A 10,554-nucleotide genomic window follows, 5' to 3' on the forward strand; every position below is an offset into this window, starting at 1 on the left:
CCAGCACCACAGATAAGGCAGCGGGACCAGGTGGCTGTTTTCCAGCCACCCGTCTCTGCAGCGGGACCTGGCCCAGGGACAAGGAACAGCCACGGGATGGGCGGGCAAAGGCAAGGGGCGCGTGGACACAGCAGTAAGAGACAAGTCTGTACGGTTTAATGGCGATGGAAGAGCACAGCCTGCCACCGGGCAGTCGGACAGGGCCGGCAGCTCGGCACCGCGCGGCAGTCCTGTCCCACGCGGCCGGGCAGGCCCCGCTCAGCGCTACAGCAGGTTCACAGCCACAGACCCAGCGATGGAGATGCCGCAAGGACGAGTCGGGCGTCAGTATTAAAAAAAAACAGCAATTAAAAATAACTTTGGTTGCGAAGACCACGACCGTGGGTGCCCACTTGCTAAGGGACCCCCCCACACCTTAACATGAATGGGGCGAGCGCGGCAGCGCCGGCGGGCAGCAAGGGGTCCCCGGGGCCGCGGGAGCCGCGTCCCCGAGCTGGCAGAAGGCGGGGCTGCGGGGCTGGGGGGGTCAGTCCTCCCAGGCCTTCTTTATGCACAGGCCCCACTCCCAGGAGAGGTGCTCCGTCTTGTCATCGTCGGTGACCAGGGAGCGGACGCGGTAGGAGCCGCGCACCAGCCGGCCCCGGGGCACCTCCTCAGCTGGCGTCACCACCTCATACTCCTCGGCCCGCGGCGCGTAGCTGCCCACCATGAAGACATCGCGGTCCACTGGGTGAGAAGGCAAGAGGGGGACGAGTGAGCAGGGCCGGGGCGGCGAAGCCCCCATCCCTGGCCCCGGCCCCCACTCACCCGGCCGGCCGCGGCGGTACGTGAGGTGCAGGCACTTCAGCCCACAGACGATCTCCCTGTTCACCTGCAAGGCAGAGGGCAGGGGTGCTGTGGCATGGAACGGCGTGGTGCCCCCCCCCCCCCATTCTGGGGTCCCCTGGGCTTTGGGGTGCCCCCCTCTCCCCCACCCCCGAAGCCCTGTCATGCACTACACCAGGATCTGACCTCTTGGTCAGGACTGGGCACTGAGCAGGAGCAAAGGTGGCAGGGACCCCGGCTGGCAGTGATGCTGGGGAGGAAGGATTGCCGGGGTGGGCAGGGACCCCTGGAGGGGCACAGAGCCAGAGGCAGGCAAGGGGCAGAGGCTCCATGGCAGCAGGGACCCGTGGGTGGCAGAATGCACCCTGCGGGGCAGCAGCAGGGCCGTGCCCAGCTCAGCCGGCGGGCACAGGGCAGCCCACATCCGCCTTACCTTGAAGGACACCTTCACCCTGTAGTCCACCCCCTCCTTCAGCACAAAGGGACGGCTCTGCAGCACCTCCAGGTCTCCTGCGGTGGGAGGCAGCACCATCAGCCCGGAACCCCTTCCTCCTCCTCCCTCCCACCACAGGAGATCCCCCGCCGGCGCTCACCTGTAAGGTCCATGGTGATGGGCCCCGGCGCCTGCTCGCACATCAGGGTGAGCTTCGTCACCTGCACGTTGGGCACGCTGGCATCTAGGGACAAATGGCAGGGTGCAGGCCTCACCCAGCCCGCCCAGGGCTGGCACCTCCAGTCCCAGAGCAGCTGTGCTTTGTGCTCCCAGGGACTTTCCTGCCCACGCACCCCTGCAGCATCCCAAAGGGCTGCGGTGCCCACAGTTAGGAGCCGGTGAACAGCAGGCAGCCCAGGCAGGTCTCAGGGACATCTCAGGCCTGCCCAAACCTCGGCATCAGACCCACCAATGTGCACCCCACTGGTCTGCACGCATCTCCCCGGCTCCCGTGCACCCCCTTGGCCGGCACATCAGGGTGCTGGGACGGTGCTGCGCCCCAGGCCAGGCAGACACCGGCAGCAGCACGAGGCCGGGTGGGTGCCGTGGGGAGTGGGGGGCACTGCCTGGCTGGGGGGCCCAGTGCCGACAGCCACGAGCTGTCAGCCCCCGCAGCCGCTCGCTCCATCTCTGTCATCCCGATGAATTCCCTGGTCCCTTGTACCCGTTCCTATGGAAACTGCGGCGGTGATCCTGTAACCAAGGCAACCGGGGTCCCCGGGCAGCCGTTCCCGTTGCAGCAGGGGAATGCCGGTGTCTCCGTGCAGCGGGGTGGGCACAGACAGACGGCACCCACAGGGATGCCCCAGCTCCCTGCACCCGCTGAGGCTGCATCGCCCGGCACAAGGTGCTGGGGGTGCTCGGGGCACCCAGCCCCAGCCCGCGGCCCCCGGCCTTACCCACGGCCGCAGGGATGGTGCCCAGTAGTGCCTGCTTGTACTTCCGCAGGCTCTCATCCCCCGGGTCCAGCTGCTGGATCTCCTGCAGGCTCTTCTTCTCCGGCGTCTTGTACGCCAGGGCCACGTCGGCATCGTCCTCCTCCTCCAGCGACAGCGTCACCCCCTCCTTGTCAGCCATGATGTCTGCGGGGGACAGGCAGTGGCAGTCCCGCCCTGGGGACACCCCAGGGGACCCCACCCCCAAGCCCCGGGGACACACAGGGGCTGCTGGGCTGGGGGGGGGGGGGGGGGACTGAGCTCAGGTACACCCCAAATGAATGTGGGCAATCATCTCCCCACCTTCTGCAGCCACATTGTCTCCCTTGCCTCAGGACTGTGGGGACACTGCCAGGCTCCGTGTCCCCGGGGCTCGGTGGCACAGCTGAGACCAGAGGCGTTGCCGCCAGCTGCGTTTCCGCACGGTCATGAAGCAAGATGAGCTCGTGCCTACGTGGTGCACGGCTCGGGGCACGTTTGCAACCTGCCGTGGCCTGCAGGCACCCCGTGTGCCTGGGCACCCAGGGAGGTCCTCGGCACCGCACCACAGCCCCTGCTCCAACCCTGCTGGGCAGCCGCCAGCCCCGTCTCCTGCCCCAAACCACCAGCAGCTGCAGGTACAGGGTTCAAAGGAAAAAATAAAAATAATAATAATTAAAAAAAAAAAACACAGGTCTGAGTCAACAAGCGGATCTGGTGGGTGCCAGCCAGCTGGGGGGGGGTGGCACACACACAAAGGCGGGTGATGTTCCTGCACCAAGGGGTTTCGGGGCCCCTGCCCTGCCCTGCCCTGCCTGCCGCATCACCCCCCCTGCCCTTCCCTGGGAGCCCCAGCCTGGGGGGAGAAGGGGCCGCCGCGCTCAGCCCCCGGCCCCCGGGGCGGGCCGAGCGGGTCCCTGGGGCAGCAGCGGGGGCCGGGCACAGCGCGGGGGCCCCGGCCGCATCCCCAGGCCCGGCCGCGCAGAGAGGCACCCGCCCGGGGGCTCGCCCAGCGCCGGCTGCCGCAGGCCGGGCTGCAAGCGGGGGGGGGAGCGGCCGAGGAGACCCCCGGTGCCGTCCCCCGCTCCCGGTACCGGGCCGATGCTCACCTGTTGGCTACCGGGGGCGATGCTCAGCCCGGGCCCGGGGCGCTGCCCACCCCCGCGACCCCCGGGCGCTGCCCACCCCCGGGCCCCCCGCTGCGGGGGCCGCGCTGCCCGGCCCCGCCGCCGCTCACCTCGGTAGCACAGCGCCAGCCACAGCAGCTCCAGGAGCTGCCCGCCGGCCTCGCACACATCCAGGCCGAGCATGGCCGGGGCCGGGCCGGGCCCAGCGCTCCCGGGGGCGCCGCGAAGGGCCGGGGGGGGGAGCGCCCGGGGAGGGGGGGGGGGGGTGCCCGCTGCTCTGCTCCCGGGGCGCGGCTCCGCCGCCGTCCGCTGCTCTCCCCGGGGCCCGGGGACGGGGCCGCGCTCGTCCCGGTGCAGCCCGGCGGTGCCCGGCGCTGCGCTCCCCCCGCTGCGCTCGGCGGTGCCCGGCGCGGCCCGGCGGGGCGGCGGCGGCGGCTCCCGCAGACGCGGCGGCTCCGCTGCCCGCCCCCGCCCGCCCCCGCCCCTCGGCGCCGGGCGGCTCCAGCCCCGCCGCTCATGGGCGGCGAGACTGCAGTGAGCTCATCCGCCGTGCGCGCCGGCACCGCGCCTGCCCGCCCCCGGGGCGCCCTGCCCGCGCCCTGCCCGCATCCCCCGCGCCCTGCCCGCGCCCTGCCCGCGGCCCCGTCCCCTGCCCGCACCCGGGAGCGCGCAGCGCGCAGCCCGCCCGCCGCCTGCAGCCCCCCCCCGCAGCCCTCCCGCAGCCGCCCCGCCCGGCGCCGGTACGGCCCCGCCGCTGCCCGCCAGCAGCCGGGGGACGCGGCCGGCTCCTCGGCAGGCTCCCGGCCCCGGCGGCCGCCCCCCGCCCCGCGCGGCCTCGGGGGGCGCTCCCCGAACACCCTCGGCACCGCCCCGGGGGCGGCGGGGAAACGGGGTCGGGGTCGGGGCTGGGGTCGCCGCCGCGCCCCGGGATGCCCCGGTCGGGCACCGGGCGCGGACCGCGGCGGCCGCCAGGGGGAGCGCGGCGGGGGCGGGCGGGGGCGGTGCCGGGGCCGGGACCGGGGCGGTGCCGGGGCCGGGACAGGGACCGGGAGCGGGGAAGCCGCGGTCCCGAGCGGAGCGGAGCGCGCCCGCGATGACCGTCGGTGGCCCCCGCGGCGGGCATCCCCGCCTGCAGATGCCGTGCCTCAGCAAGGTGAGCCGGCACCGCCCGGCACCGGCTCCCCGCGCACCGGCACCGCGGGGAACGGGCGTCGGGCTCCGCGGGGAGCGGGCACCGGCACCGGCACCGGCCCCGCGGGACAGCGGGAGCTGCCCCGGCTACGCTGCCGGCAGCGCCGGAGGCACCGGGCAGCGCCCCACGCGGGGACACCCGCGGGTGGGCACCGGAGCTCCGTGCCATGCCCCCGGCCCCGGGGCTGCCGCAGCCCCGGCGGGGCTCGCTCCCCCAAAACGGGGCTCCCCAGTGACCTGGTGACAGCCGGCGGCAGCGTTCCCCGCACCTCGGCCGGCTGCAGGGTGTCCCACGCGTGGAGGGGCACCCGGCTGTGTCCCGGCTGGCTGCCCTGCGCTGGGGTGTCGGGCTGTCCCCAGAGCCCCTGCCACCAGCCGCAGGGCTGAGCGTGGCCGATGCTTGCCGGGCAGATGGAGCGGATGATCGTCAGCATGCAGGACCCGGACATGGGCATCAAGATGAGGAACCAGCGCTTGCTCATCACCGTCATCCCCCATGCCATGACAGGTGAGGTCGGGGCCCCGCCGCTGGGGCTACCTGCGAGGCCGCGCATGGTGGGGAGTTGAGCGATGCTGCCCGCCCGGCCCTGCCTCTGCCCCTGGGGTGCCCGGCTCTGCGGTGGGCTGCGCCCAGCACCCAGCCCTCTGGCACCCCAGCCCCAAGCCACTCGCCTCCCCATGTTCATGTGCGCTCAGAAATGCAGCTGGGATCAATTATGCATTGGCAGAGCAGAGCGGGCGCTCAGTCAGGGCGGGCAGCTTAGCACGTCCTTGGCAGGGCACCCGTCACCCTGCTCGCCCCCTTGGCACCCGCCGTGGGGGGGGGCCCTGTCACACCCTGCTAACGGTCCCCAGGGAACGACATCGTGGAGTGGCTCATCCAGAAGTACGGCATCTCGGAGGAGGGTGAGCGTCAGTGCCGCAGGGCAGCCGGGGCTGCTGAGCTGCTCAGCAGCCCCCACTCCCGCTCCCCCCAGAGTCGCTGCACCTCGGCAACCTCATCGTGAAGCACGGCTACATCTACCCCCTCAAAGACCCCCGCAGCCTCACGCTACGGGCGGACGAGTCGCCCTACCGCTTCCAGGTACGTGCCCTGTCCGTGGGCAGCGCGGGCGCCACAGCAGCCTCAGTGCCGCAGCTCAGCCTGGCCCCTCTCCACCGCCCCAGACCCCTTATTTCTGGACCAGCACCAAGTGGCCGGCCACGGAGCTGGACTATGGTAGGTGCCAACCTGCTGCAGCCACTGCCACCACGGGCTGCGGCCCCTTCCCAGCCCCGCTGAGGTGGCTGCACTCCCTTTGCAGCCATTTACCTGGCAAAGAAGAACATCCGCAAGCAGGGCGACCTGATTGAGCACGAGAAGGTGAGGGGTGCCCTCCTGCCTGGCCCATGGCAGGGCTCACGCGTGTGATGAGCTGGGGGGGGGCTCAGCTCACCCAGGAGGGGCCGGTGCTCGCCGCTGCACCCAGCGCAGTGGTCCCCATGCCGCGGGCCCCAGGGCCAGGCGAGGGCAGGGCACGGGTGTCATGCCGTGGCCACCTGGCCGCTGCTCCCCAGGACAACTACAACCTCCTGCACAAGAGGATCAACCACACGTGGGACTTTGTGGTCATGCAGGCGCGGGAGCAGCTCCGGTGAGTGCAGGGCGCTCACGGCACTGGGATGGGGACAGGGATGGGGATGGGCAAGAGCTGGTGCCACTGCTGCCCTGGGGAAGCGGCAGGGACGGGGCACAGGCACTGCCTTTGCCACGGACAGGGCGGCCAAGCAGCGGCGGAAGGGCGACCGCATCGTCATCGACTGCCAGGAGCAGGCGTACTGGCTCGTCAACCGGCCCCCGGTGAGGCCCAGGGCACCGGCACCATGCACAGTCCTGGGTGCAGGGGCTTGGGGGTGGTGGTGGGGGGTCCCTCACGGTGAGGGGGGGTCTCTCCAACCCTGGCACGTTGCTCTCGTTGCAGCCAGGAGCCCCCAGCGTGCTGGAGCAGGGCCCCGAGCGCAGGAACTGCCACACCAGCCGCGTGCAGCTGGTAAGCGCGGGCTGGAGCTGCCCCGGGGCTGTCCTGGCTGTCCCAGCCCAGGCTGTGCACAGTGTGGTTTTTTTGGGGGGGGGTGAACCCCAGCTCTGCTAACATCTGTGTGTCCAGCTGTCCCCACTGCCCTTGCTAAGCTGGGGGGGGGGGGGGGGGGGGGGGTGTGTGTGTCTGTGTTTGCCCGTGCACCCTCTGCCATCTGTGCCCATGCTGCTAATCCCCCCAGGGCTGCCTTGCTGCCTGCGCCCCTGGCACCCCCAGGGCCCTGCAGCCGCCAGTCCCGACCCCACGCTGGCTGGGGCCGGCCAGGCCCTTCCCTTGTGTGGTGGCCCCACTAACGCTGCCCCAGCACCCCCCGTCCGCCTGGCTGGTCCTTACTAACCTCCAGGTTTTCTCTTCTCTTCTCCATGTGCCGTGTCGTCTGCCCACGTAAGTGTCACTAACCCACGCGTCCTGCCGGGGCGAGGGGCAGGATGCCTGGGTCATCCCAGGGCTGTGCTGGGCAATTTGGGGAAGGGGGGGGCATTAATAGGCGGGGCTGGAGGCTGCGTGGGGCTGGGGATGCACATACGAGTGCTTTCCCTGGGTGGTGCCGGGCAGGGCTGGTGGGCACGAGGTCCTGCCCTCCCCCAGGCCCTCACCCGGCTCCGTGCGTCTCTTGCAGGCCAAGAACATGGACTACTACAAGCGGGAGGTGAGCAGGGTGAGGGGGTGGGAGAGGGGGCGCTCCTGCAGGGCGCAGGGCCTTGATGTGCCCTGTGTGCCCGCGGCCGGCCCCAGATCGAGTACTGCAGGAAGGCCATGGCCAGGACCCGGGTGAAGTCGTCCATCTGCCTTGAGGGGTGAGCGGCACCGGCCGTGGCGGTGGGCAGAGCTGAGGACATCGCAGAGCCCGAGCACGTGTCCCGGCCCCGAGCTGGCCCTGCAGCATCCCCCGAGGCGGCCGGGACCACGGCAGGCAGGTAGTGGGGCTGGGGACGGCGGCCCTGGCCACCTCCAGCCCCCGCTCCCGGCAGGTACATCAAGTTCAACGAGCAGTACGTGCCCCACGACCCCATCATGTCCGGCTGCCTGCCCAGCAACCCCTGGATCACAGACGACACCACGTACTGGGCCATGAACGCCCCCACGTAAGCACCCATGGGTCCCCTCCCCACCCTCCTCACCCTGACACCAACCCCGGGACGGGGCGCAGGGAGGGGACGTGGCCGGGTGGGCAGACCCGGGGCGACCACACGGTGCCGGGGGCTGCGCGTGCAGCCCCCCCACCCCACACCCCCTGCCCTGGTGTCGCCGGCAGGGTGATGACCCCCACGAAGCTGCGGGTGGAGCGCTGGGGCTTCGACTTCAGTGAGCTCCTCACCGACCCGCTGGGCCGTGCACAGCTCCTCGAGTTCCTCAAGAAGGAGTTCAGTGGTGAGTGGTCCCATCCTGGACCCCCCCAGGACCTGCCGCCCCACCTCACACCAGCTGCCCCCAGCCCAGGGGGGGTTTAGTCCTGCTGTGGGACCAGCTGTGATGGCCCGGGCAGGGTTTGCTTGTGGGTGGTGTCCGGTGCCGCGGCCCCCTCCCCAGCGCCGTGTCCCCCTCCCCAGCTGAGAACCTGAGCTTCTGGGAGGCATGCGAGGAGCTGCGCTACGGGGAGCAGTCCCGCATCGCCGAGATCGTGGACTCCATCTACCAGTGAGTACTAGAGGGGCAGCAGGGGACAGGTTTGGGGACCAGGCCATGGCAGTGCCACGTCCTAGCACGGGGGCCGGCCCTGGGGTGGGTGTTCGTCACTGGGTGCAACCCCCAGGCAGTTCCTGGCTCCTGGAGCCACGCGCTGGGTGAACATCGACAGCAAGACCATGGAGCGGACGCTGGAGGGCATCAAGACGCCCCACCGCTACGTGATGGACGATGCCCAGATGCACATCTACATGCTGATGAAGAAGGTGGGCAAGGGCTGGGCAGGGCTGGGACAGTGCTGGGGGGCCGGGCCCGACGGCTCTGCTCCCCGCAGGACTCCTACCCGCGCTTCCTCAAGTCGGAGCTCTACAGGAACCTCCTGGCCGAGGCCGTCATCCCCCCGGAGACCAAGAAGCGGTGAGGTGGGGACCAGGCCCGTAGGGCGCTGGGGCGGCCCCATAGCGCTCACCCTGTCTCTGCCCCCAGGGTCTTCCCCTTCATGCGCAAGCAGCGGCACTCCAGCCCCAGCCCGGCCCTGCTCCTGCCCGCCGGCGACGCCGAGGCCAAGGGCGAGGACAAGAGCAGAGGCCCCACGGCTGTGCCCGAGGAGGAGAGCTAGGGACCCCAGCCCTGCGGCCGTGCCCACGCATGGTCCCAGCCCACGGCGGGAGTGGCGGGGACCCCAGCCTCTGCCCCATCACAGGACCCTGCCTGCAGTAGCACTGAAGGAGAGAAGCCATACGCCCCACGGCCAGCCTGGCCCCACTGTGCCCCCTGCTCACCACCCCCAGCCCCATCCTCCTCCCAAAGGAGCCCCCTCCCCCCCAGGGCTCAACACAACACGTGCAGAAAATAAATGACCCTGTGGGGAAAGCGCTGCGGTCAGCGTCACGTTCGGGGAGGGGTGACCAGGGAGGCTGCAGTGGGGTGGGGGGGGGGTCCACGAGGGGGTGGCTGCCCCTCGCCCAGCTAGATCTGCCCCCAGTGGGCTGGCAGCAAGGGGGCAGGGGTGGGGAGCAGCCCCCAGGCACACACATATGCCCCCATCCCACCCCAGTGGATCCCGCATGCAGCCCCCCCCCCCCCCCCCCCCCCAGGCATGGCTGAGCTGGCACATGGGGCTCTGGGCCCCCCTGCAGCCCCGTGTGTACCCGTGGGCAGCGCAGGGAGGACCAAACGAACGGCCTTGGAGCCGAGCCAGGGGCGCAGCACGATGCCGCCAGGCAGCAAACAGGGGCTGTAAAGGCCCCACGGCTGGCAGCTGAGCTGCTCTCCCTGCCCTCAGCCCGTTAATCCAAGCAGAGGCCGAGCATCTCACGCAGGATTATTCTCTTTCCCGGAGCCGAGCCCCAGCTGCGGGGGATTAACACTGGCCATTATATAAACAGGAGGGGGGGGCTCACGGCCCCTGGCGCTCGGCCTCGGTGCCAAGTCCAGCCCGCACGCACTCGGGGCCCGCACAGCAGGGCCGGCTGGGGACGTGCCCAGCCCACCAAGGGCCAAGCAGTGCCAGCCCGCAGCGCTGCGGCCAACAAGAAACCCTGCGGATGCTTGGGATCATGGCATCCCTTCCTGCCGCAGATCTCAGGAGCCCCAGAACGGAGGGGGCTGGCCGTAGCTCGGCTCAGTGCTGGGTCATACGAGAGCAGCCCTGGGGCGAGGTGCTGGGGAAGCTGCAGGAGCTTCGGTGCCAGGATTGAGCTTGGGACCTTGGCGCTGGCAGCCACGGGGCAGTGACAGATGGTCCCACGCTCCAGGAGACACCGCGTGCCACACGGCTCCCTTTGGCTTGATCCAAATCCAAGCCCTGGAGTGAGATTTTCATGCTGATGGACTGCAGCAGGAATCTGGGGTGTAAAACCAGGTCACCGAGCCCCAGAGGGATGGGCTGGCCCAGCCCTGTTATCTAACTCCAGCCTCTCGCAGGGTCAGGCACCCGAGGGGCTGTGCAGACCCCTGCCCACACAGCAATGCCACCCCAGAGGTGCTCACTGCAGAGGCAGCCAGAGACAAGTTTGCACAAACCCCTCCACAGAGCAGCCACAGGGGCCAGGCACCCCTTTTTTCTAGCAGCACGGTGCCCAGCCTCTGCCAGAGGGGAAAACGAGCTGCTTCCCGTTACGCTTCGCTATCACTGAACAGCCCTGGCCCAGCACCAGCTCAGCTGGCAGCTCTGTCACATTCCAGTTGCTTCCCGGGGTTTAAGCCTTGTCCAGGGCGAGCATGACCACCATAACAAAGGGGAGAGGTGGGCACCTACTGCCAAAGAGCCAAAGACAAGCTGCAAGCATCACCAGGAC

The 10,554-nt window shown here is 70.5% G+C and overlaps 2 protein-coding genes across 4 annotated transcripts; one reads left to right on the forward strand and one right to left on the reverse strand.

The window, feature by feature from the left end:
• Nucleotides 1-134: 134 nt before the first annotated feature.
• Nucleotides 135-3,813, reverse strand: ARHGDIG (Rho GDP dissociation inhibitor gamma). 2 transcript variants are annotated; one of them, XM_083800848.1, is made up of 6 exons: nucleotides 3,470-3,813; nucleotides 2,218-2,400; nucleotides 1,419-1,502; nucleotides 1,259-1,335; nucleotides 808-871; nucleotides 135-726 (listed from the first exon to the last, which is right to left on the reverse strand). In XM_083800848.1, exons 1-6 carry the CDS (start codon nucleotides 3,540-3,542, stop codon nucleotides 527-529), a joined length of 681 nt encoding a protein of 226 aa, XP_083656974.1. In that variant the 5' UTR covers nucleotides 3,543-3,813; the 3' UTR covers nucleotides 135-526. The 2 variants fall into 2 exon arrangements, with proteins under 2 accessions (XP_083656974.1, XP_083656975.1); XM_083800849.1 differs by lacking the exon at nucleotides 3,470-3,813 and adding an exon at nucleotides 2,557-3,273.
• Nucleotides 3,814-4,345: 532 nt separating this feature from the next.
• RGS11 (regulator of G protein signaling 11) lies at nucleotides 4,346-9,132 on the forward strand. Of its 2 annotated transcripts, none has more exons than XM_083800840.1 (17): nucleotides 4,346-4,512; nucleotides 4,962-5,058; nucleotides 5,406-5,456; nucleotides 5,528-5,634; nucleotides 5,718-5,769; nucleotides 5,855-5,913; nucleotides 6,108-6,184; nucleotides 6,309-6,390; nucleotides 6,512-6,580; nucleotides 7,254-7,277; nucleotides 7,364-7,425; nucleotides 7,600-7,713; nucleotides 7,884-7,999; nucleotides 8,179-8,266; nucleotides 8,382-8,520; nucleotides 8,589-8,671; nucleotides 8,741-9,132. In XM_083800840.1, the coding sequence occupies exons 1-17, from the start codon at nucleotides 4,453-4,455 to the stop codon at nucleotides 8,871-8,873; spliced, it is 1,413 nt and encodes a 470-aa protein (XP_083656966.1). In that variant the 5' UTR covers nucleotides 4,346-4,452; the 3' UTR covers nucleotides 8,874-9,132. The 2 variants fall into 2 exon arrangements, with proteins under 2 accessions (XP_083656966.1, XP_083656965.1); XM_083800839.1 differs by having other exon boundaries at nucleotides 4,348-4,512; nucleotides 7,248-7,277.
• Nucleotides 9,133-10,554: the final 1,422 nt, after the last annotated feature.

Source organism: Anser anser, assembly GCF_964211835.1.
Source record: "Anser anser genome assembly, chromosome: 15".
NCBI classification, from domain to species: Eukaryota; Metazoa; Chordata; class Aves; order Anseriformes; family Anatidae; genus Anser; species Anser anser.

Excerpts from the sequence above, each read along its gene's own strand:
- ARHGDIG (XM_083800848.1), bottom strand. The coding sequence starts at position 3,542 with ATGCTCGGCCTGGATGTGTGCGAGGCCGGCGGGCAGCTCCTGGAGCTG. Across the intron at positions 1,336-1,418 it reads CATCACCATGGACCTTACAG|GAGACCTGGAGGTGCTGCAG; the intron begins GTGAGCGCCGGC and ends CTCCCACCGCAG. Across the intron at positions 872-1,258 it reads GGGTGAAGGTGTCCTTCAAG|GTGAACAGGGAGATCGTCTG; the intron begins GTAAGGCGGATG and ends TCTGCCTTGCAG.
- RGS11 (XM_083800839.1), top strand. The coding sequence starts at position 4,453 with ATGACCGTCGGTGGCCCCCGCGGCGGGCATCCCCGCCTGCAGATGCCG. Across the intron at positions 7,278-7,363 it reads TGGACTACTACAAGCGGGAG|ATCGAGTACTGCAGGAAGGC; the intron begins GTGAGCAGGGTG and ends GGCCGGCCCCAG. Across the intron at positions 7,714-7,883 it reads TGGGCCATGAACGCCCCCAC|GGTGATGACCCCCACGAAGC; the intron begins GTAAGCACCCAT and ends TGTCGCCGGCAG.